This window comes from Balaenoptera physalus, assembly GCF_965194825.1.
Source record: "Balaenoptera physalus genome assembly, chromosome: 17".
Classification (NCBI taxonomy): Eukaryota; Metazoa; Chordata; class Mammalia; order Artiodactyla; family Balaenopteridae; genus Balaenoptera; species Balaenoptera physalus.
Genome location: NC_138895.1, coordinates 65,489,428 through 65,516,000, shown reverse-complemented (window position 1 = coordinate 65,516,000; position 26,573 = coordinate 65,489,428). Strand labels below are relative to the sequence as shown.

At 40.5% G+C, this 26,573-nt stretch overlaps 1 protein-coding gene and 2 long non-coding RNA genes across 13 annotated transcripts in view; all 3 read left to right on the top strand.

Moving 5' to 3' along the window:
* Positions 1-26,573, top strand: part of LOC309646705 — a 610,320-nt gene that overhangs the window by 315,268 nt on the left and 268,479 nt on the right. The gene's annotated exons all lie outside the window — the stretch shown is intronic.
* Positions 1-26,573, top strand: part of SAMD12 (sterile alpha motif domain containing 12) — a 443,684-nt gene that overhangs the window by 168,533 nt on the left and 248,578 nt on the right. For 10 of the 11 annotated variants that reach the window (XR_014255505.1, XR_014255506.1, XR_014255507.1 and 7 more), the window contains exon 3: positions 16,381-16,510. Coding sequence is in view for 7 of the 11 variants with exons in the window: in XM_082433281.1 (XP_082289407.1) it covers positions 16,381-16,510 (130 nt within the window). In the remaining 4 variants the exon portion in view is untranslated. The remainder of the gene's footprint in view (positions 1-16,380; positions 16,511-26,573) is intronic. The other variant, XM_082433283.1, reaches the window with a different exon arrangement.
* LOC309646712 overlaps positions 16,764-26,573 on the top strand; it is a 20,055-nt gene continuing 10,245 nt past the window's right edge. Inside the window, exon 1 of the long non-coding RNA XR_014255552.1 lies at positions 16,764-26,551. This is a non-coding gene — a long non-coding RNA (uncharacterized lncRNA). The remainder of the gene's footprint in view (positions 26,552-26,573) is intronic.

Sequence of the window (26,573 nt, the reverse complement as noted above, 5' to 3'; positions counted from 1 at the left end):
TATAAGACACTGATGAAAGAAATTAAAGATGATACAAACAAATGGAGAGATATACCATTTTCTTGGATTGGAAGAATCAACACTGTGAAAATGACTCTACTACCCAAAGCAATCTACAGATTCAATGCAATCCCTATCAAGCTACCACTGGCATTTTTCACAGAACTAGAACAAAAAATTTCACAATTTGTATGGAAACACAAAAGACCCCAAATAGCCAAAACAATCTTGAGAAAGAAAAATGGAGCTGGAGGAATCAGGCTCCCTGACTTCAGACTATATTACAAAGCTAGAGTAATCAAGACAGTATGGTACTGGCACAAAAACAAAAATATAGATCAATGGAACAGGAAAGAAAGTCCAGACATAAACCCATGTACTTATGGTCACCTTATCTTTGATAAAGGGGGCAAGAATATACAATGGAGAAAAGACAGCCTCTTCAATAAGTGGGGCTGGGAAAACTGGACAACTACATGTAAAAGAATGAAATTAGAGCACTCCCTAACACCATACACAAAAATAAACTCAAAATGGATTAAAGACCTAAATGTAAGGCCAGACACTATAAAACTCTTAGAGGAAAACATAGGCAGAACACTCTATGACATAAATCACAGCAAGATTCTTTTTGACCCACCTCCTAGAGAAATGGAAATAAAAACAAAAATAAACATATGTAACCTAATGAAACTTAATAGGTTTTGCACAGCAAAGGAAACCATAAACAAGACGAAAATACAACCCTCAGAATGGGAGAATATATTTGCAAATGAAGCAATTGACAAAGGATTAATCTCCAAAATTTACAAGCAGCACATGCAGCTCAATATCTAAAAAACAAACAACCCAATCCAAAAATGGGCAGAAGGCCTAAATAGACATTTCTCCAAAGAAGATATACAGATTGCCAACAAACACATGAAAGGTTGCTCAACATCACTAATCTTTAGAGAAATGCAAATCAAAACTACAATGAGGTATCACCTCACACCAGTCAGAATGGCCATCATCAAAAAATCTACAAACAGTAAATGCTAGAGAAGGTGTGGAGAAAAGGGAACCCTCTGATGCTGTTGGTGGGAATGTAAATTAATACAGCCACTCTGGAACAGTATGGAGGTTCCTTAAAAAGCTAAAAATAGAACTACCATATGACCCAGCAATCCCACTACTGGGCATATACCCTGAGAAAACCATAATTCAAAAAGAGTCATATACCACAATGTTCATTGCAGCTCTATTTACAATAGCCAGGACATGGAAGCAACCTAAGTGTCCATTGACAGATGAATAGATAAAGAAGATACGGCACATATATACAATGGAATATTCCTCAGCCATAAAAAGAAACGAAATTGTGCTATTTTTAGTGAGGTGGATGGACCTAGATTCTGTCATACAGAGTGAAGTAAGTTAGAAAGAGAAAAAGAAATACCATATGCTAACACATATATATGGAATCTAACAAAAAATGGTTCTGATGAGCCTAGGGGCAGGACAGGAATAAAGATGCAGATGTAGAGAATGGACTTGAGGACACGGGGAGGAGGAAGTGTAAGCTGGGATGATGTGAGAGAGTGGCATTGACATATGTACATTACCAAATGTAAAATTGATAGCTAGTGGGAAGGAACCACATAGCACAGGGAGATCAACTCGGTGCTTTGTGACCACCTAGAGGGGTGGGATAGGGAGGGTGGGAGGGAGATGCAAGAGGGGGGGATATTGGGATATATTTATACATGTAGCTGATTTACTTTGTTATACAGCAGAAAGTAATGAACATTGTAAATCAATTATACTCCAGTAAAGATGTTTTTTAAAAAAATGGCCTGGAAGCTTCGAAAAAAGAACACATTAGAGAATAAGGCAGGCCGTTGGAATTAAAATGCAATTTTTGAAATAAATTTTAAAATTTAGTAGATGATTGGGCAGATGAAATTGAAGAAAAATCTCTCACCATTTATAACAAGGGTTGGCAAACTTTTTTACGAAGAACCAGGTAGTAAATATTCTCAGCTTTGCAAGCCATTCGGTCTCTGTCAAAATCATTCTCTCCAGCTTTGTAGCACGAAGGCAGATGGGCGTAGCCATGTTTCAGTATAACTTCATGAATACTGAAGTTTGAGTTTTATGTAACTTTTACCCATCATAACATAGTTCTATTCTTTTGGGGGTTTTTTCAACCATTTCTATATAAAAAACATGATTAATTAGATTGTGGACCACACAGAAATAGGTAGTGGGCTAGATTTTGTCCAAGAGGCCATAGTTTATTGACCCCAATGTTGATGAAAATACAGATGGTATGTAGGAACAGCATACTAAATCGTGGAATGAACTTAAGCAACTGCTGGCACATAAGAGAAGAAAGTCTCTGGTTTTCATGTTGGGAAAACTTCTTTGAGATTTTCAGCAAATATGACATTGGACTGCTGAGAATATGATACAAGAAAAAATAATTCATACCAGACTAATTGGCTCAACATTTGAACAGTACTTACACAGTCATAATAAGGTAAATTCTGGTTACCATTTTTTTTAACTTTGAATCAATCTGCAGTCATAATATAGCAGATCAAATAGAGGTTGTAGGGCAAAATATGCACTGTTAAGCATGACAATATAAAAATAATACTATAGATGACAAAGGTGGGACTTGGAAGGAGATGAACAAGAGTTGAAAATGTAAGAAGAAGGAAATTAACAGCCATAGAAAAAAATTAAAAGAGCTTATTTGGGAAATCCTATATTTAAGTATATTAAGGCTACAAAGATAACTAATTAAGAGATAAAGTTAATAATACAAAGAGCAAACCAAGGAAAAGGAAGGCGAAAGGTAGCATTACGTGTGCTAATTCCTCATCTTTCTCATCAGGGAGTTCACAGGTAATTCTCTAAGTCTGATGAATTAAAGAGACTGAAAGAGGAACCATTAAGAGGTTGGCCCTGGAAATTGCAGCTGGGGTTGGAGAAGGGAGATATTTGAGTTAGACTGTGTATGTGTTCAACTTTGAAGAAATAGGAGTTTCCAGTGAGAAGAGATGGAACTTGTATTTTTCACTATAAGCTCTTTTGTATAACTTTTTTAAAAACCGTGTGCATGCTTTCCTTGATAGCAACAAGAAGGTTACAAATAGACAGTATGACTATAGAAGTATAAAAATGACCTAAATTGGTTAAGCAAGTAAAGGTGCATAATTTTTTGTTCAGAGGGAAATGTGGCCTTAAAAACACATGCATGGACATGGATTCTGGAAGAATAGTTTATAAAGATAAAAGTAATTGTGTTAATGAGATAAATCCTGGTAAAATTTTCTTTAGTTGTATGAATAAGTTTTTTAAAAGAATATGTAAATATATAAGGAAATGTTTTTGCTTTTATCATATAATGCATCTTACCTCCATTTTATTCTCTTCCCTATTATATGTAAATAGTAAGATTTTCAAAGCTCTATCAACCTTCGATTGTCACACTATTTTGTCCACCTGACCCGTTTATCTGAAATAAAGTTTGCCCCTCTATTAGTCAGCTTGGACTGCCATAACAAAACACCACCAAACTGTGTAGCTCAAATAACAGAAATTTATTTTGTCACAGTTCTGGGGGCTGGAAGTTCAAGATCGGGGTCCCAGCATGTAGATTCTGGTGAGCGCTCTCTTCCTGGCTTGGAGACAGCCTCCTTCTTGCTGTGTCCACATCCTGTGGAGAGAGATACAAAGAGCTCTCTGTTGTCTCTTGTTCTACAAGGACAGTAATCCTATGGGATCAGGACCCCACTTTATGACCTCATTTAACCTTAATTACTTCCGTAAAATCTCTGCCTCCAAATATAGTACCATTGAGGGTTAGGCCCTAGCGTAGGTATTTTGGGGGACACAAACACTTAGTCCATAACAGCCCCCATTGAATTAAGTTGTCACGTGGCTCAGTTGAACATACAGACAAATTATTTTGCCACTGAGAAGTCATGGACCTGGAGAATGACTATCCTTTATGTAGGCTTGAATTTTAAAGCCATTTAACACTAGTATTAGAAGCTTTACATAGACTGGCCTCTACCCTAACAGATTCTAGAGTTTTTAGGCTCTCCAATCCCAAGTCCCCATCCTGTCCCTGCTAAATACAGTTGCAGCAGCATTTTCTTAGTGCTTTTGTTTTCTCCTGAGTGCCAATAGCATGGTACCCTCAACTTCCCTAAGACCCGTCGGCCCTCTCTTTTTCTGTAAAATCATCCAAAGTGAACACTCAGCCTTTTGATTATTTTATTTGATCTTCACAACAACTTTGTAAGATGGGGAGAGATGTTTTTATTCACATTTCATTGGTCATGTAGTTGAGAGGCAGAGATGAGCATTGACCCACTGTACGGTGCAAAATATGTGCCTCCTTCCATAATAAGGAGAATGGAAAGAGCCCTGGCCTAGAGGTCTTATGACTGGTGCTGATCCCAGATCTAAGCTTGGCATACCCAGCTTATGGCAAAGGCAGGGTTGTTTTTGATCAGATTTATCTTTATTGATTCAATCACAGAAGTCTAGCACTGAGAAACTCAGTAAGATAAGTCACATCTTTTTTTCCCTACATCCATCAAGCCAAAGTGATATCATGGTCCTCATTTTTCCCTTGTGTCCGTCAGGCCAGAGTGATAGCATGGAGTAAGCATAGAGTTTGAGTTCACTAGCAGTGTGACCTTGGATGAGTTACCTCACCCCTCTAAGCCTGTTTCTCTATAAACTGAAAATACTAACTACTTTGTAGACTGTTGGGAGGATTGTAGATTGTTGGCAAGATTAAAGACAATTTATCTAAAGTACTTAAAACAATTCTTCCCATATGCTGTTACAAAAATGTACCTAATATTATGTCTAGAATGGCATTAATCTCCTCTGCCACATTCCCAAGCCTGATTTGCTCCAACTTAACCAGGCCTGTTCTCCTCGCAATTTCAGAGGAGCAAGAAGAATGCCCAAGCACGGAGGGCCTCTTGACCTGGTCCATCATCACCTCTGCCTTGTTCTTTTTTTTTTTTTAACTTTTTATTTTAGATTGGAGTATATCCGATTAACAATGTTGTGATAGTTTCAGGTGCACAGCAAAGCGACTCAGCCATGTGTATACATGTGTCCAGACTCCCCTCCCATCCAGGCTGCCACATAATACTGAGCAGAGTTCCCTGTGCTATACAGTAGGTCCTTGTTGGTTATCCTTTTGAAATATAGCAATGTTTACATCTGCCTTGTTCTTTTGATCAAAGCAAGCCACAAGCTCCTTTCTCTCCCTCCCCTAGACCCAAGAGATGGAGAAATAGTTGCTACCCTGTGACCTAAGGACCTCAGGTCATATTGCAAAGGGTCATTTTTTTTTTTTTTTTTTGCACTGAAGACATTTTTGTTATCAGTCTACCACATTGTTGTTCCAAAGGAATTTTTGTAAACATACGAAATGATGATCAACAACCAATTTTCTGGTTCCTATTTGCTTTCAGTTTTGCTTTTGTTCATTCAGCATTCACCCAGGGGTACGTGCTCGGAGTGTACATGTGCCTTGGCACCTCGCAGGCATAGCGTCTCCCCTGTAGGGTGTGCTTATCTGGGTGGATGAGTGATGGGTTTTCCCACTGTACCATGAGCAGGCACACAGTACAGTGTGATCCTCTCCCTTCGTGTTCCACTTGACAGGTGCAACAATCTGGGCTGATAAGAAAGGCAGGCCTTGGTAAGCAGAGCCATCTGGGATGCCGGAGGCATCTTGTTTCCTCTTGACTGCCTGCGCATGTCTGTTTATTCCCTCCATGAGGTTTTATTGTTAGAAACCCTGATACCCAGTAGCGCACATTTGGGATGCGGCAGATCCTAACCAGCATTCCATGCAAGCGTCTGCTTCCCAGCTTGTAAGTGGTAGAGTCTACACATCTAGATGTGCACCTTTATAAATAGTTAGGTGCCTGGGGAATCTGGGCCATATCTTTGGTGTGGAATTAGGACACTTTGTGCCTGACTGTCCCTGGAGACAAGAAAGAGCTGACTCCAAGTCCGAGAAAAACCACTGGCACAACCTATTGTTGGAAAACACGAGGTGATATTTGTGTAGTTGCAGCAAAGCCGGCCTGAATAAGGAGGACCATGTGTCTTGTGTCTCCTAATTTGGTATCTTTATTTTTCCATCTTTCTTTTCTTTCCTTTTTCTACATGTTCTCACTCTCTCCCTGCTCCTAAAGCTACCTTTTCCACTAGGGCCTTTTCATCCTCCTCCTTTCCTATCAGCTATTTTTCTTCAGGTCTCAGCTCAGTACACCTAACACCCTCTCACAATGCCTGCAGCTCAGCTCAAGTCAGCTGGGCTCCGAGGACTGTCTGTGTTCACTGCACTATTGCTTCCCCAGATCAGGCTTGGGAACCCAGCAGGAGAGTGTACGGATGTGAAGGGATGTGAAGGTAACTCTCCTGAACACATCATATGCGGCAGGCGCTTTTAAGCATTTAGATAAACTACTTGTAATCCTTCCACCAAGGACAAGATAGGAATTATTTCCAGCATATTGAGGAGCATATTTAGAAAGGTTTAGTGACCTTCCCAAGGTCACAGTGCTAGTGAATCCCAGAGCCGGCCTTCAGTCCAGGTCTGCATGATTCCAAATGCCAAGTTCTTTCATTATATCCCTCTTCATGTCATTCAAAAAAGAAAAAAAGTGAGGATCAGAGATGTGAGCTATCTTGCTAAGAATTATAGTGTTGGAAAGTCTCTGCCTTTTTGGCTCAATATGAGAGAAATCTAATCGGAGGAAAGCCTGTCTTACTCCCAACCTGTGAATGTCAAAAGCACAGCTGGGACTTGAACCAGTTTTCTGACACTCAAGGCTATAGGAGCCGTGATATATGATGGACAGACCGTTGTTTCATTCCTTCAGCAAATTATTACTGCCGTGTGCCAGGCACTGTTCTAAAGTGTGGGATTCTTCGTGAAATAAAAAAGATCCTTGCCCTTGTGGAGGTTGCAAGCCAGTGGAAAGAAACAGATAATAAACAAAAGACAAAATAAGTTAGCTCTGTAGTGTGTTAGCCGATACTTACTATGGAGAAGGAAGCAGTGGAACAGGGTAATTAATGAGTGTTGGAAGCCGGAGGGAGGAGTGTTGCATTTTTAATTAGGGAGATTAAAATAGGACTTATTGAAAAGGTAGTATTTGAACAAAGGCTCGAAGGAAGTGAGGGAATTAGCTGTGTGGGTATCTGCGAGAAGACCATTTCAGGCAAAACGAGGAGTGGGTATAGTTGGCATTTGTGAGCCACAGCAAGAAGGCTGGTATAGTGGGAGCACATGTATTAAGGAAAGAGTAGTAGTAAAGGTGGCATCAAAGATACTACGTGCTCTGATTGCTTAAGGTTGTGTTAAACGTTTTAAGGATTTAAAATAAGGGCAAGGGAAAAACAAAATGACCTGTTAGGTGCATTAGGCACCTTGATGAAGTAATCTAGATGTGGCATGATAGTGTTTCTGATCGGGATCATAGCAATGTCGGTGATGAAAAGAGATTGGAGTCTGGATGTATTTGAAGGTAGACCCCTCAATTTTCCCCAGCAGATGAGGTGTGGAATACAAGAGAAAGAGAGGCATCTGTATGAATCCAAGATTTGGGGCTTCAGCAACAGGAAGTGTAGCATTTCTCTCAGATGAGCTCTAGAAGGCAGTTTTGAGAGGAAGAACAGGAGCTCATTTTCGGACAAGTTGAATTAGAAAAGTTTCCTAGATATGCAGATGAAACTGTGAAGTGATCAGTTGTATATTTGATTCTTTTTTTTTAAATTTATTTATTTATTTTTGGCTGTGTTGGGTCTTCGTTTCTGTGCGAGGGCTTTCTCTAGTTGCGGCAAGTGGGGACCACTCTTCATCACGGTGCGCGGGCCTCTCACTATCGCGGCCTCTCTTGTTGCGGAGCACAGGCTCCAGACGTGCAGCCTCAGTAGTTGTGGCTCACCGGCCTAGTTGCTCCGCGGCATGTGGAATCTTCCCAGACCAGGGCTTGAACCCGTGTCCCCTGCATTGTCAGGCGGATTCGCAACCACTGCGCCACCAGGGAAGCCCTGTATATTTGATTCTTTACTCTGGGGAGAGAACAGAGAGAGACACACAATTAAAAGATGTGATCCCACAGACAGCACCAATGTGACGTGTGGACTGGAAATGAGTGCAGTGGGTAGTGAGATCTGTCTTGAATTGTTCCAGAAGTAGGACTCAGAAATCAGTGAGAAAGATGATGGAAGTCTGACTTCGGCTTTGACACAAAGGACCATTTTAAACTACTAACGCTTATAGCAATGGAATAATGGTGTGTTTCACAGGATGCATTTTCTAATGCTGTAAATTTTCAGGGAGGGTCTTGAATCTAGATCATCATTTTCTCAGATCTAGATCTAGATTTCTTTAGATCTCGTGCAGCTTCAAAAAAAAGAGAGAGAAGAAGAATGTAGTAATTATTTTCAGTTAAGGGATTGACGTTTGCTCTTTATGTATTCGACTAAAGTTGTTTACACACACACATCCTTGATACATCCATCATGGCCCAGGTTCACTAGTCACCATTTTATTGATAGATGTCTTAAAGTGGATTGGACTCTTGCCTTGGGTTTAAACTTGAACCTACTGACTATTTAGATTCCTTCAAACTTTCAGTTCCTGTGATTCTGAGCATTTAGGAAGGAAAAAAGCCATCAAAAAATTCAATATGGACAAATTAAGGGAAAACAATTAGGTCAAGCCAAACGTCTTTTTTTCCTTTAATGACACCACCATGATGCCTTGAAACAGTGGTTCTCAAACTTTTAATCCCAGGACCCTGTTACAGTCTTTAAAGTTATTGAGGACCTCAGAGACCTTTTCTTTACATGGATGGTGCAGATATGGGAGAATAAGCAAGTACTCTGTTTAATAAGGATCTCAAATGATGAATTGAAACCTGCAATATTGAGGTTCACAAAAATCTACCTTCAGGATAAGAGAGCTGTAGCTTGACAGAAATTCATTTAAAGAAGACACAAAGTTTTAGAACTTTCCCCTAAGTCCTGTATAATCAATGATATGACTCAGTAATAATGAAGGTTTAGGCTTAATAACACATTTCATTCATCATATTTAAGACACTGCCTTTTGAAGGAAATATTAACAAGCTACAGTGCCCTGTGGAGGAGACTGGAAAGTAAAAGGTCTAAAACAGTTGCTGTATGGAAAACAGCTGAAGAAACTAATCAGTGCCACACTGTGTACTTGGAAAAATTACTGAAGTTGCTTAGCCACTACTGCTACTTAGAGGGGTCACACTGCTCAGAAGAGAAGAGCATCACAAATTAGGAAGCATAAAGTGATCCAGGTGATATTAAAGCAGTGGTCAAGGTTAGAAAATGTGAGTGAAATGAATCTTTCATTCATCCAAGAGGAAAGGTGTTCAGCTTTTACCTGGAAACTTTCCAGCAGTGAGATATCCTCTCTTTGTAAGACAAGAGGTTTAAGAGCGTCATTCATCATAAGATATTTCGGTTTGAACCCAAAAGTGACCAGGTGGATGTTATAAACTACACTGGGGATAGAATACAATAGAAGAGATACCTTTTAAAATTTGTCTAACCACAGTTTTCCCATGAAAGAGTTCAGGTCGCAGAAGAGGGCATTATTAGTACTTAAAAATTATTTAATTTAAATGCCAAGTATTCTGTGAACTAGCCCATCCTTCGTGATAATTAGAGGCCCCTTTTTTTTTTTGGTAAATGCGCATAAAAGCTGCTAAAATAGACATTAGTGGGTTATTGTTTGTGTGTATGTGTGTGTTCCTCTCCCCTCTCCCCTCTCTTCCTTCCTTTTTCCAATCTTGAGTCAGATGACACAATAGAAGCCAATAAAAAGAAGACCTAGAACTAAAGAAAAAACATTACAAGATGGTAAGAGAAGGAAGAAGCATTTTTAGAGTTTGCAAATGCTTGCTTATAATGAGATGCTGCAAGTTTGTTTACCACTTCCTGATATTTGGCCATAAAGCTTGCTTTGTCCTGCCAGTGGAAATAAACAACAGTCTTTGCTTTCTCTACTTTTTCTCAATCAACCCACTGGGCTTCATGTAAGCTTAGCTCCTTAAGAGTTTGTACAACTATTGGGGACTTAAAATTTCAGCATTCTCTTATAAATCGAAACACAGTAAATTAAAAGAGAATTTATATTGCAAAACAAATAAGGGATAATTGAATTACAAGATAAAATTTAACTTTAAAAGCACTTTGTAATATTGATATGTTCTTTCAATATCAAACTTCTTTAAAGCATTTTTTATTACTTAGCAGAAATGCTTCAGGTTTACCTTAAAGAACTTAAAACTTAAGAACTCTTTCCAGTTAAATACAAATCAGAAGTTACTGTCAAATGTAGCTGAAATTATTGAATAAGGGTAAATTAAAATAGGAATTACTTGCAAAAAAAAGTAATTTGCAAACAACTTTTCCCTCAGGAATATAATGTGTCTTTTGCATGAAGTGAGGTCTCTGTAAAACAGAAAGTGTGTATATGTCCATGCTACTCCCTCACTTGGTCCCAGCTTACCCTTCCCCCTCCCTGTGTCCTCAAGTCCATTCTCTATGTCTGCGTCTTTATTCCGGTCCTGCCCCTATACACTACCAAATGTAAAATAGATAGCTAGTGGGAAGCAGCCTCATAGCACAGGGAGATCAGCTCGGTGCTTTGTGACCACCTAGAGGGGTGGGATAGGGAGGGTGGGAGGGAGACGCAAGAAGGAGATATGAGGATATATGTATACATATAGCTGATTCACGTTGTTATACAGCAGCAACTAACACACCACTGTAAAGCAATTATACTCCAATAAAGATGCTAAAAAAAAAACAAAAACAAAAACAGAACGTGAAGGCATCTGTATACACATTCAGATTGTCTATAGAAAGGCCAGGACCAATTCAGAAAGAAAATGCCTAGAATTCTGCTTGGTGTTACAATGCATGGGGGTTAAGGTAACAAACTGCCTCTGGCCTCTTTCAGGGGCAACAGAACAAACCAAAATTGTCTCCAGGGATGGAAATGGAGAGAATGATGTAGCAGGCCTGAGTGTAGAGGAAGAAACAGGGCAAGTGTTTTTTCTAATGTTTGCCTTGGGCAAGATTTTTTTTTATTATTTTCTACTAAATATGAAATACTATCTCTTTGTTTTACAAACTGTTATTTCGGTTTAGGCTCCTTCTGTGGGGGGAAATAAAATGCAGCATATTCAAGAAAATTATCTAACGTTGGGTGTGGAGAGAGGCATGAGCGTTGGGTGGCAGAGGAAAGGAGGATAGCTGAAGTAACACTATGGAGCTACGAAGATTGAACAACTCTGCACCTCCCCGTGGGACAATGTGATAAAGAGATTGATGTGCGGTTAACACATGCTTGTTCCAAATGGCCCGTGGAAATCAGGTCTAAGACCTTTAAAGAAATCAGGTTATGTTTCTGCTTTGTACATAGGTTCATTTGTGCCATCTTTTAGATTCCACGGATAAGTGATAGCATACGGTAGGTGTCTCTCTCTTGCTGACTTCCTTCACTTAGTATGATCATCTCTAGTTGCATCCATGTTGCTGCAAATGGCATTATTTTGTTCTTTTTTATGGCGGACTGAGTCACTTTGCTGCACAGCAGAGATTGGCACACCATTGTACATCAACTCTACTTCGATTAAAAAAAAAAAAGAAAGAAAAGAGCCAGGTTATGGTATTCACTCCCCAAGCCTGGTTGCTATTGGGGTTGGGGGCATCGTGACAGAAGGAAGAGGAGCGCAGGTTGACCTGGGCTGCTACGCGAGCAGCTGAGGCAGAACAAACAAAAGTCTTCTCTGAGAATAGAGAAGGCAGGGCGCACTGGGGCAGCTGAAGTCGACGATGGCTCTTCACAAGTTAACGTGTACGGCTGAGTAATAGTCCACTGTGTACATGGGCCACATCTTCTTTATCCATTCATCTGTCGATGGACGCTCAAGTGGCTTCCATGTCCTGGTAGTGAGGTGGGTGGACCCAGAGACTGTCATATGGAGCGGGGTAATTCAGAAAGAACAACACATACTGTAGGCTAACGCGTATGTATGGAATATAAAAAAAGAAAACATGGTTCTGAAGAACCTAGGGGCAGGACAGGAATAAAGACGCAGACGTAGAGAATGGACTTGAGGACACGGGGAGGGGGAAGGGGAAGCCGGGATGAAGTGAGAGAGTGTCATGGACATATATACACTACCAAACGTAAAATAGATAGCTAGTGGGAAGCAGCCACATAGCACAGGGAGATCAGCTCGGTGCTTTGTGACCACCTAGAGGGGTGGGATAGGGAGAGTGGGAGGGAGACTCAAGAGGGAGGGGATGTGGGGATAGATGTATACGTATAGCTGATTCACTTTGTTACAAAGCAGAAACTAACACACCATTGTAAAGCAGTTACACTGCAATAAAGATGTTAAGGATGTAATTATTCAGATAAAAAAAAGTTAATGTGTAGCAAACTAATAACAAGTTCATATTAGAGCCAAGGCTAAGAATCAGTTGATAAATGGGGCCGATACATGTATCAGTATCTGAGTAAGAGAAAAAACAGAGCTTATTAATGGTAGGAATCTGTATCCCTCCCCACTGTATTTGTTATGCCTGTTTACATGGAGGCATCTCCCCGTAGGTTCGTATGGTCTTGAAAATCTGTACCTGGAGCTTTGTGTTTATTGCTGTCCAAGCATGTAACACCAAATTACTGCTGAGTAAGAGTATATTGTGAAGGCAAAGCAAAGCAACACCTGGATTGTTAGCCTCAGAACACCTGGATTTATAATAAAAGGAAGCGTATAACACGCGAGTCCATGGTAAGCTGGTGAGGATGTATTCTGAGTTGACTTGGTGTGTTTGGATTCATCTCGCCCTGAATGTCCAGTTGATGAGGCTTGTCTTGGAGCTGAGGGTGTTCCATTTCCTAGGAGATGAGCAAGTTGAAGAATGACTTCCCAGGAAGTTTGGTATATTTATGTATAAGCAATTTATCTTCTTGCCTTTCCCTTCCTAATTCACAGCCTTCTGTGACTGGTTTATAGGCGTTCTCAAAAGATATGTGATTAGCTTTACTTGCAAGAAACTTGCAAGGGGTTTCAGGGCAATGGTGTGTCAGCCATGAACTCATTCCGCTAATCTGAAGGAAAATTTTTAGAGCAGGAAGGAGGCAGATTCAGAGGTGCTGACTTGTGAAACATGGTGGGAAGTGCATTCCTAGCTAAAAGAGCTGAAACTCTGGTTTCCTAATCATGCGAGGGAAAAGTGATGACGAGCAAAAGGGAAAAAGCTGAACGACAACAAAACATGCACTCATTTGCACCATCCATGCCAGAGGCCCTTCTTTCTCATCAAAATTAGGAAAGCAGTTGATATGGTTGTATGCAGTGATTAGAGGGAAAATGGTTGGCAGTCTGTGACTAGAGTATGCAGAGTGGAAGGGAGAGACGGACCAGTTTGATTAGGAACCACGCGAGCAGCACACAGTCGGGGGTAGAGCAGCGAGGGCTAGACTTGAAATTCACTGCTGATTAAAAGTAAGGCAGGTCTGTGCGCTCAGACTCAGTGAGACTGGTTTCACTTCGTTAATCCGTTCGCTTATTCACTGTGGCTCTGTAGAGCATCTGTTAAGTGCAAGGCGCTCTGGGGAGCACAGTCATAACTATTGTATCCTCACGGAGTGTTCCAGGTACTGGGGCTGCACAACAAATTACCCCAACACTTAATGGTGGAAGACACCTATACATGATGCTAGTGGATTATGTGTGTCTCTGCATCATGGCGTCTGGAAGTCTGAGCTGGAAGATTTGAATCCTGGTAGCTGGAATCATCTAAAGCTGGGTTACTCATTTGTCTGACGGTTGATAGGGTTGGTGGTGGCTGTCAGCTGAGACTTTAAGCTGGGGGATTGGCCAAAACTCCTATACCTGGTCTCTTCATGTGGTCAGAGCTTCCTCACAATATGGTGGCCAGGTTCTGAAGGTGAGTGCCAGAGAGGGTGAGCCAGGCAGAAGCTCTATCTCTTTTCTGATGTAGCCTCAGAAGTCACAGATAGCATCAAGTCCGCTGTACTCCATTGGCCAGGCCCTCCATGAACCCTGTCAAAATTCAGACGGAGACAACATCAACCCCAAATATCGGTGGAGGAATGAAAGCCACAATCCGTGAAAAGGAGATATCTATGTGTGTATGTATGTATATGTGCATATATAAAATCATCTTTGGAAAAATGCAGTCTGCCACTCCTGAGAGTGAAAGAAAAAAAATTACCACAGCACAAAGCAAAACATGATGTTTTATTTGTGGTTATTTTATAAGTGATGGCCCAGAGAATCATACAATTCAAAATATACTAATAAAAAATAACACCTGAACACTGTTTTCTAAACTTGAATCACCTGCATTTCACTTCCACTGTTTTTACTATTACCATCTATATTATTGTTTCCTTAATTTTTCTTGAAATTGACCCATTTTTTATTGAAGTATAGTTGATGCACAATATTGTAAGTTACAGGTGTACAATATAGTGAGACACGATTTTTAAAGCTTATACTCCATTTATAGTTATTATAAAACATTGGCTATATTCCCGGTGTTGTACAATATATTCATGTAGCTTATTTTATACCTATTAGTTTGTACCTCATAGTGCCCTCCTCCTATCATGCCCCTCCCCTCTTCCCTCTCCCCTCTCCCCACTGGTAACCACTAGTCTGTTCTGTAAATCTGCGAGTCTGCTTCTGTGTTGTTATAGTCACTAGTTTGTTGTATTTTTTAGATTCCACATGTAAATGGTATCATACAGTATATGTCTTTCTCTGTCTGACTTATTTCACTTAGCATAACGCCCTCAAAGTCTATCCATGTTGCTGCAAATGGCAAAATTTCATTCTTTTTTATGGATGAGTAATATTTCATTATATATATATATATATATATATATATATATATATATATATATACATCACATCTTCTTTATCCATTCATCTATTGATGGACATTTAAGTTGCTTCTGTATCTTGGCAGTTGTAAATAATGACCCAGGTTTTTATTAACTCAAATTTGTTTTAAAAGCAATCTAGGTATTACTACAGAAAATAGAATGTATTTTTGCTGTAATTTATTGGTCATAAAATAAAGGTAACCTTAAATATAAAAAAAGTAAAACAGAGCAGTTATTATATGCTAGATGAAAATTCTGCTTTCCAATGACAGTTCCGAGGCTGAAGGAAACCTTCTCTTTGTCAAAGATCATGTTAGCAGGTGTTAGAAAGATGTTAAATCACACTCATACAAAATCAAGGCTCTCCCCTTCACATAATCTGAGAGATTGAAAGAGAAGTGAAAGAGAATGATCCCTAGTGAGGTCAGTGATATTTAAGGCCAGGTCTGTGGACTGTCCAACATCCTTTAGAGAACTACTTATATTAAAATCCTGATCCAGAATGCAAACACTGATCCAGAATGATAAAGATTATAGCTAGTTAAGCTTTCATTTAGCCTCAGCCAAGTCCCTGGGATCTATGAGGCAGACCGGCATCTAGCACAGTTGATGCTTCTTGATGAATGAATGTATTTGTAACCTGCCATTGGTCAGAGGCTGGGTCCTTTGCACCTTTGTGTTTCGTTTTGTTTCATAAGCCTCCCCGAAAGATCCAGTGAGCAATAAATGACTCCGGCTAGTTGGCTTCTACGTGAAGTCTAGCTACACTCATTATCTTATTACCATTCCCCACATGCTGGTGGAATTGACTTTTTCCTTACCTACTGTGCATAACTAATTCCTAGACTTTACAGGACCACCCTAAATCCAGAGCTCTCAGGAGCTGTTCTTATGTAGGTATCTAAATCCTATAACATTCGTTCCTAAAATAATTATTAGCACCTGCTGGGGCCAGTTATCCTAGGTCCTAGAGATATCAGAGGATAGTGAGAAATGGACACTTTCTTGTGATACAGAGAAAGGCCACTTGGGGGCAGCTGTTTCACCCCTAAAATTTAGTCAATTGCTTAGCAACCTAATTGTCTTGTTAGAGTAGTCATCAGAAAACACGACTTCCTGGGGACTTCTCCCAGTAGAGAGAACCTGAGAATAGGTGTAGTTTTCATGGCCTTCTCCACCTGGACCTTTTCTTTCTGGCTTTCAGGGGCATGGGGAAGGTCTGCAAAGGCTCAGAGGAAGACAAGAGTCAGATATTTATCTTCAGGGAATCCAGCCTGTAGCCTTTACCACACTATAGGACTTCTAACAGCAGCGCCTTTCTAGGCATGGGGCTGGCATTAACAGATCTTCTTTTCCTTCTTTATTTATAGTCGGCTACGGTGAAGCTGTCAAAACCAGTGGCTCTGTGGACTCAGCAGGATGTCTGCAAGTGGTTGAAGAAACATTGTCCGAATCAGTATCAGATCTACAGTGAGTCATTCAAACAGCATGACATAACTGGTAAAGTATGCAGTATCCGAAATATTTCACTCCCTCTCCCTCTTCCCATCTCAATGGCCTTTCCCACACCCTTAAAATGAAAAAGCATCTCCCTGCTGAAATTGTCTGGCATGGTGGGTTTACTTTAAAAGGAACGATAAATTCCAGATCCGGGCACGCCATGCTGCTTAACAAGCGTAAGTGGTTATTACAGGGAACCATGGATTTTGAATGTCTAGTATAAAAGTATGTGGTAATCAGGGTAAGGGAACCATGGATTTTGAATGTCTAGTATAAAAGTATGTGGTAATCAGGGTAAGGGGTTGGGGGATCCTGGAGAAAATAAGAGTGTAGCAGTCCTAGAGTAAAGAAAGGGAGGAGATCCTTCAAATTAATTTGATTACAGGGTCCATAGGTAGATGTTTTAAGAAGAAAAGATTTCTAAATAGGAAAATTCTGGACTGAATATAATAATACTAACTCACTGCCCCTGAGATGAATACCCTCAAAGCACAAATTAAGACTCCCTTTAAATCAACGGGCTTCGAGTATTATATGTGGAAGTCGAGAAGCGCTTGGCAGCAGGAAATATGACAGCATAATGAACTGTAAAAGTCTGTAGGATCGTGTCTCTCAATTGGAGAATGGAGTGGGTAAGAGGGAGCGGATAGGTCCACGGTGGGAGCCCATCAGAGTAAGGGGGTCTTTTGCAGACCTCGCCTGCCCACCTGCCCTGAGATTCTGCTTGATTGTGGGTACCATTCCTCCCATCCTCCTCTTTTGCAAACCTTATAATGAAAGATAGGATGGAGGAACATGCTCTGTGCACCAAAACTGTGCTTCAAGGTGGGAAAAAGTGTTGAGAAGATCTGATTCCAGTCCAGATTCTTCTTTTTTCTAAGTGAAAACTGACCCTCTAGTGGGAAAGGGACTTGCTCTCGAGTAGCTCAGCACGCCTGACGCCAAGCCCTTTCCAGACTCATACTTTGCATCTTCAGAAATGCTAACCACTCTATATTCACTCCCGTCACTTGGAAAAGGGTCACGTCAAGCAGAAAGCTTTATTTTTGCAGTTCAATTCTTACCCTGTAGCTTCAAGGTCTGGGGCAGATCGTACCTCCTTAGAGCAGGACTAGATGGGTGGTTTTCAAAGTGCGTTCCGTGGAGCCCTTGGTCGCACTAGAGGCTGCCAGAGGGACATGCTTCGGGTTGAGATGGGTGTGTCTGTTTCACATATTCAAATTGCACAGAAAACTTGATTTGGAAAAAAAGGCTTCTAATATTAAATAACATTTTTTTTTAATTTTATTTTTATTTATTTATTTGGTTGCATTGGGTCTTCGTTGCTGCACACAGGCTTTCTCCAGTTGCATCGAGCGGGGGCTACTCTTAGTTGCGGTGCGCGGGCTTCTCATTGCGGTGGTTTCTCTTGTTGCAGAGCTCAGGCTTTAGGCACACGGGCTTCAGTAGTTGTGATACGTGGGCTCAGTAGTTGTGGCTCGTGGGCTCTAGAGCGCAGGCTCAGTAGTTGTGCACAGGCTTAGTTGCTCCACGGCATGTGGGATCTTCCTGGACCAGAGATCGAACCCGTATCCCCTGCACTGGCAGGCGGATTCTTAACCACTGCGCCACCAGGGAAGTCTCTAAATAACATTTAAATAACGCTGAGCTAGATTATCAGAGATTCCTGATGACCAAGTTAGTAATGTTTAAATATGTAAGGAACACACAGGTGTAGCTCAAAGTGAGGTAACAGAGAGTGAAATCCTCCTAACTTAAGCATAGAAATGGTCCTTAATATACTTCTTTTCTCCTCCGAACTGGAGGTAATGGCCCATTTGGATGAAATTCCTGAAATCCTGAAAGCAGTGTCAGAACTTACCTTAGATTCCAAGCGTCTAGATTCTTTTTCTTAGTCCCTCGCTTAAGGATATAAGAAAATCCCATACAGGATCAGTTATTCCACCCCTAAAATTTATCAACCAGTTAGTAACCGTTTGGCTGATTATGGTAACCTTCATGAGATAATGTCTGTTTCTTAATGCTTGTGTGATAGTAATGGCAAAACCTTTGTCATGATCTTATTAGAAAGTAGTGTTATCTTTTGTTAGGCGTGGGAATTCTGTGATACCCTTGAGGGAAGGGTAAGCATTTATAATGGTTTGAAAAGGATGAGCATTACACCCCCCTCAGAAATAAAGATCTCATGCTTCAATGCTTATGGAGTAAATGGTACCACTTCCTAAGGCTTTCTGCTAAGTGGCCTTGTGTTGCAAACAGCTGTCATATTGCTTTTGGTGGCATACTTGGTCTCCACAAACACCTCTGGTATTGGTAAATCGCACCCTTCTTGAGATCTTGGACAAGCTGCTTAACCTAGACAAGTTATTCAACCTCACTTCTTCACCTTCAAAATGGAGATGATAATAATAACAATGCCTGTCTCAGAGAGTCATTGTGAAGATTAAATGAAATGATATCAACAAACCACTAAGTTAATCATTTATTGACACCTTCTACATACTAGCACTGTGCTGTTCTTCATGTCGAAATTCATCTGGAGGTGTCTAAAATCATACTGTTACTTCATTCTGAGGGCAGCCTGTTTTCTGGCAAGAAAAGAAAGCAGGGGATTATTTGGGGACTTAGGAGAGAATGATTTCAGGTTAACATTGGACACACACATCTTTCTGACCTTCACCTATTCAAGGCCTCAGAAGACCACTTTTTTCTCCTGTTTCTCTCCAAGGGTGAATGTAAACTACCCAAATGATCGCAAGTGCCAAGTGGCCCGAAGATAGCTTTCAGGACTGAAGCCAGCCCTGTGATGCTGGCGGCTGCAGGAATCCTAGTACCCTTGTAGGCTCTGATAAACTGGGCAAAGAGGATTGTGCAAAATCAAGACGTGATGGCAGAGAGAGCCTCAGCAGCCCATGCAGACAGTAGAGTGTCTTAGAGTGAGGGCCGGGAGGGGGTTACAAGTGCCAGGTCAAAGGCCAGACTTGCAGCTTAGCCCTGTGATTCTGTGAAGGTGACTTGGTGTACTCCCGCTTTCTTTACCTGTAAAGAGGAGATGATAATAGTACCCGCCTCAGAGTGTTGCTGTGAGAGTAGTTCACGGTCACAGTAAGCAGGCAGTGGATGTTAGCTGCTGCTGTTTTCCTAAGTGCTGCTGCGCTTTCTATGAAAACAAACCACACACATAAACACTGATGAATTCATCCATCTTTATTATCCTGAAAATTATAATGAGCACCTAAGGATGGGGGTTGGGATCTGGGCTGGTAAGTATCCTGTGCTTATCTGCAAGGCCGCGATAAAAATGTCCAAATGTCTCTTATTTATGCTTAGATTCTCCTGAGTACTGCTGTTCATTTATGTGTCTTAAAGCAAGGGTCTCCAGTATCATGCTCATCAGGGAAGCATGTTATATCTCTGTAACACATAAACAATCCCTTAATTTAGAGGCGCGTGGGACCATGGCGATAAATAAAAAAGACATATTGAATGGAAAGAAGAATCAGGAAGAAAAAAAAGATGGGCTTTCTGATTACAGACCTGAGGCAAATCCTCCTCCTCCCACCCCGCCCCTGTTCTCCACCCCTCGACCTCTGACAAGTAATAACTGTGCAACATCACACAAGCTAGTTTCAAGTCAGTGATATGAGAATAATATTTATCTTAAAGGGTTGTTGGAAAGGTTAAAGGGGATGATGCATGTGAAGGGTTTAGCTTTACGCCTGATACATAGTAGACATCCGTTTAGCAAGTATTTACGGAGCATCTACCCTGTACCAGGTTTGGGGAATACAGCAATAAATAAAATGGTCAGTGATCTGTGTAGGGAAAAAATTGTGCCTCCATAGAAAACTGTGCATCCTCAATAGCACATCATTTCGGGTTGTCTAATTCTGATTCTACAAAGCTGTTCTACAACTCTGTAAGTTGTAGGTAAGTGATAGCAGTATAAAATAATTCTTGTGTGTAGATGTGTAAATTCTGTCCCACGGAGGTTCAGTTGACTTCCCAATCCACTGTGGAAAAGGTGAGTTTTGTCTCCCACTTACACATTCATTTCACTCCTGCTGATCTAAACATGTGTCGGCTCTTTGGAGTCTCCTTTGAGTTGGTTGTAACATCTTATCAGTTTCCACAAAATCTTAAACATGTGTTTATTTTTGTATATGATGAGTCATGATTTTAACTTTTTTGAAAAGTATCCTTTTACCTTGGTAGTTGTTTCGTCTTTTTTTAATTGGTTTCAACCAACAATTCCACTATATTAACATCTTTCTGATGCCTTTGTTTAAAATACATTATATTCTAAACAAACTCCCCCCCCCCCTCCGCCATCCAGTTTCTCCAAAGTCTAAGGAAACTTAAGGTATGTTTTAACACACCACTATTCAAAACCTTGTGCAAGTTTCCTATTAGAATTTCTGAGAATTTCATTGTGTCCAGAAGGCACCTGCTATTTTATGGCAGATGAGTTAAATCATAAGAGACGCTACTAGTGGTAACTCCCTGCAGAAGCGCTCTTAACAGGCATAAGATGGTTAGAACACCTGAGAGGCATTAGGATAGATAGATTTAAATCATCAGATTAGGCTTGAAGGAAAGAAATTTGTCTATTTTCCTGTGCTTGCAGGATTCTTTCCCCAGCTTTCTGAGGCCGGGCTTGGAATGCTGATGAGGAAGCTCTGCTGGGACCAGGTGTAAGCTCACAGGCAATGTTCGGATTCTTTTTTATGCACAGTTAAGAATCTTTTCAGGTTTGAGGCAGTTTCAGCCCCTGGCTGTGCCTGGTATTCTTCCTGTGGTGGCTGCTAAAATCAACTCATTTCCTTCAGCATCAAGCCTTTCTTTGCTCTGTAAAGGGTTCTTTCTCCTCCCAACTTTAAAGACTTATCTTCCTGGGTGAGGCAGTCAGAGCTCCTCAGAATACAAAGTGCATTTTTAGAAGCTATTTTGAATGTGTAAAAGGTTTCCAAGTGGCCTGCTTCGTGGAACACAGGTGGGAATCCTTTAGATGTCTGCAGGAATAAATACTTACCCTGTGAATGTCCCCTGCAGGTGGTCAGTATTGACTTGTCATATTTCTCATTGGTCTCCTACAAAATCAGTGAATGCTTCTGGTTCTTTCTGTGCTTCAGACACTGCCCATTTGTACCTCTTTCCCCTTTTCAAAATATTCCGCTGGGATGTAGCACCCTGAAATTTGGCAGTTCTGCTTATGCTATTGAATAAAGGGGAAACCTCTTTATCTTTTTCAAACCTTTGGATTGTGGGCTCTGTGCATTTGCTAACATTTACCCTTCTGCTATTGTCTTCCTAGTCTTTTATCACGGTTAGAATTACCCATGGAGTTCAGTGGGGTGTGTAGTAAACAAGTGTCCAAAGAAGTGGAGTAATTATTTTATGTGCTATACCTATGAGAACACTACTTTGTGGAACCCAGTATAGCCCAATAAAATGTGGGCTTGTTGAACTACCACAGTGCTTCATCTGTGCATTTTCTTGTCTTTATTGGTTTTCCCTCTGGATAGCATGTTCTACTTTTGTATATCTTTGTATTTTGTTACATTTCTCTTTTGTATGAACAGCTCTACATTTTTATTGAATCTCGAGCAGCATTTTATATCTGCATAGTAAAGTTTTGACATCACCAGGGCATGAGTTTCCCACATATTAATTTTCCAATAACAGCATTTATTCTTCATTTTTAACACCCTTTGATAGAAAGCTTACTAACATCACCTCTCTACTCCTCAGCATTCTTAAACCTAGGATGCTGAATTTGTCTTGATGATTCAGGATAATAGATTTCTGAATGTTGGAAGTGACTTCAGATGTCATCTGAGGTTTTATGGGGTCAGTTTAAAAATACGCCTTTCAATGAGAAGTATGAATGGAGAACAGAATATCAGCTTCATTCCCGATAAAGCTTTTTTGGAGAATATCCTTTAGGTCTTCAGATGAATTGATTTGCTAAGAATATTTTCCCTCTAAATCAGGTATTCTGGTCACTGGCACAGCTGGGAAGTGCCCCTCTAACCGCCTGGGAGAAAGCAGACTGCATCAGGCACACAGGTCACAAGACAGGACAGAACATGAGGCTGGGCTGGGCAAACCCGTTTCCTGCTTCCAAGGGCACCAAACAGAGGGGAGGAGAGAGGCCAGGAGCGTTAGTCAGGGCAGTTCTTCCATGAAGGAATAGGGTGGGGAACGAGTGTCCCCCCTACCGCTTCAATCAGATGTCTCCCCACGTGTCCTTTCCAACATCCCTGCTAGATGGCCAGACAGCCTTTGCTCAGACACCTCCAGGGATGAGCATTTCATGATTTTTAAAAGCAAACTATTGTTTTTGTTTGTTTGTTTTGGTCCAAGATTTTGGATGACGGTGGCAGTTACAGTGCTTGGTTTTCCTTGCTCCCTCCTACTCTGAGCTGCAGGGCTCTCAAATGCCATGCTTTCTTCTACCATCCTCAAACCCACCCTTTTACCTGGATAATTCCAGCTTCCTTTCGGGCTTTAGTTCAGATACTACCTCCTGCAAAAGCCTTTCTTACTCCTCCTCATCTGGATTAAGTAACCCATCCTGTAGCTCCCAGGATAAGCCCTGTGATAAAACTTGTCCCATGAAGTTGATAGTTGAAAAATTTAATGATTAGAAAGTTCTGCTGAGGTTTTACTGAAACCCACCCCTAGATCCTGTTTAGGTTCCTGGGTTATAGAAACCTTTGCTGAAGAAAGCCCTTCATGACTGCCCCCCAGTACAGATTCACGTGCCAGGCCTCCATGGAGCCATGATGCCTTCCCCCAGCCTTTCCTTCATCCCAGTGGCCTGTTGAGTGGCTCTCCCAACATGCTTTCTCCCAATTCCTTTCTTCATCGCTAGTAAAGGTTTGGTTTCTGCTACGCTGAAAAGTTACACGCTGTTTGATGGGATTTCCCTAAAATTATTTACCCTCTACCCATCTGTCTTCTCCTGCCTCTTGTTTCAGAAAGCACGCTCTTATTCCCTTCTACAAACAACCGTTTCTGCCTCTGCTTTAACCAGACGTCCCCTATATCCTCTGGATATTTGCTTCCTCAGTTACAGTCATCCTCTCATCTTCAGTCTAGCTACACTGGCTACCTCCTTTCTCTCTAAATACAGTTGACCCCTGAACGAAGTGGATTTGATATACACAGGTCCACTTACACGCAGATATTTTTCAGTGGAAAATGCAATAGGGCTACATGGCTCATTGAATCCGCGGATGCAGAGGAACCATGGATACGGAGGGCTGACAATACTGCAGGCGGATTAACCCCCTCGTTGTTCGAGGGTCAACTGTAGCTTCATTTTAGCCCCTTGACCAATCCCTTTCTATTCATTTCATTTATTTGTTAAATCATAATTAATTCATTTGTTTTATAAAATTTATGTGACCGCTACCACATGCCAGGCAGAACACTGTACCCAACAGCTTCAGAATGTATGTACTTCCCAGTTCAGGGGACTTATTCACCACGATGTACTGTACGCCAGGGCACAAATCAGTCTCAGTAAATTTGAAAAAACTGAAGTGGCGCAGGGTACACTCTCTGACCGAAACAGAATTAAATTAGAAATCATTACCAAGAAGATCCCAAATATTTAGAAACTTAATGCACATCCATGTAACCAGATGGGAGAGGGAAAAAAAAAAATCGCAAGAGAAACTAAAATATATTTTGAACTGAATGATAGTAGAAACATAAATATTTCAAATGTTTGTGTGGTACAGCTACAGAACTTAGAGGAAAATTATAGCATGAAATGCCTGTATTAGAAAAGAAAGAAGAAAGAGTTGAAATTGATTAATTAAAATTTTACCTTAAGAAGTTAGAGAAGGAAGAATACTAATCTCAAAGAGCTGAAATCAGTAAGACAGAAAACATACAGGCAATAAAGAAAATTAACAAAGGTAAAGCTGATTCTTTGAAAAGATCAACAAAAATTGATAAATGTCTAGATAGCCTGAATGAGGGAAAAAAAGAGCATCAAGTGAGAAATTGGGGATATCACTAAGTTTTCTACATTCATTAAAAGAGCAGAAAATATTATGAACAGGTTTATGCCCACATACTTAACAACTGAGATGAAATGGACTAATTCCTTAAAAACTATAACTTACCAATATCTGACTCAAGAAAGCTAGAAAATTTAAATAGCCATGGATCTCTTAATCAGTTAAACTTTTAATCAGAACTTCCCATAAAGAAAGCTTCAAGCACAGAAGGCTTTTTCCAATGAATTAAAACAGTTGAGAATTAGCAACCAAACTTTCACAAATTCTTTCAGAAAATAGAGAAAGGGGGAGCACTTCCAAACTCATTTTATGAGACCACACTAACCCTGATACCAAAACCTGACAAAGATATTACAAGAATGGTATGGTACAGACCAATATCCTTCATGAACATAAACCTACAAACCTTGACAAAATACAAGCAGGTTGAATCTCACAGTAGACAAAAAGGATATTACATCATGGTCATGTGTGCATAGGAATGTAAAGTTGATTCCATTTTTGAAAATCGATGTGATTCGTCATGTTAAAAGTAAATGAAGAAAGTCATATGATCATCTCATTAGATGCAGAAGGCTTCTGATTTCAGCTCTGATATGTAAAGAGCTTGGATGTCATCACTCTGATCCTTACCACAAGAAAAAGCTGGACACAGTGAGTTTCCTGGTAGTCTGGTGGTCAGGGCTCCACGCTCTCGCTGCCGAGGGGTTCAATCCCTGGTTGGGGAACTAAGATCCCACAAGCTGCGCGGTGCAGCCAAAAAAAAAAACAAAACTGGACAAACTGAGACCAGTGGGGTGTTTTGTTTTTTTTTTTTTTGGACCCATCAGAGAGCTGATGTCATAATGCAAATCACCCCCCTGAAATCTGGAGAATAGGGCACATGCAGGAGATACAGAACCCCAAAGACCTGCTTAGCTGGAACAGAGACAGACCAATAATAATGGACAAAATATTTGGACACTTCACAAGGAAGGTAAAAGAATGGCCAATAAGCACATGAAAATATGCCCAGCAATATTAAGTCATCAGGAAAATGCAAATACAACCCAGTGAGATATCACTTTACACCCAGTAGAATGGCTGAAATTCAAAGGATTGGCAATACCAAGTGTTGCTGAAGATGTAGAGCAACTGGATCTCTTGTACACTGTTGTTGTGAGTAAATATGGTGCCACCAGATGCAGAAACTAAATTTCTTACACAGTTAATCACACACTTATTAGATGATCTGCCGTTCTGCTCTGAGATATTTACTCAAGAGAATCGGAAACATATGTTCATAAAAATTCCAGTCCACTCATATCCAAAAGAGCTTTACTCAGACAAAAATTTTAAACAACCCTTAGGTCCATGAAGAGTAGAATGGGTAAAACAAAGTGTGCTGTATTCACACCAGAAACAATGCAGAACAATACAAAGGAACCAACTACTGATGCATATGACAACATGAATGAATGTCACGTTGTACTCAGAGAAAGAAGTTAGAAAGAAAAGAACACACACAGTGTGATTCCAATCATATGAAATTCTAAAACAACAAAATTAACTTACAGTGATGGCAGTGAGATCAGTGGTTACTTGCGGGGGTGTGTGTGGTGGGGTACTAGAAGGGACATTGATATAAAGAGGAGCAACGGAACTTTCTGTGCTGATGAAAATGCTTCGTATCTTTGTCACAGTTATCTATTTGGCACCTCAAATCTGTGAAATTTATTGTAAGCAAGTTATATCTCAAAGCTGGTTTTTACAAGCTTGTGTGCTTTCCAGATTTTCTAAAATGGACATACTGTTTTTAAAAGGAAAAAATGAAAATGTCATCCTGCGTCTTTCCATACTAGCTATAGGATCATTTAGGTTAAAGGTAGTTAGGTGAATAGATAGAGTTTTCTATTCATTTATCTATAATATATAGTTATAGATAATGAGATTGAGTTTGAAAATCCACTTTATGCATTTTTCACTGGAAGAATAATCAGATACCAGAACATTCTTATAAAGAAAGGTATAGGGGCTTCCCTGGTGGC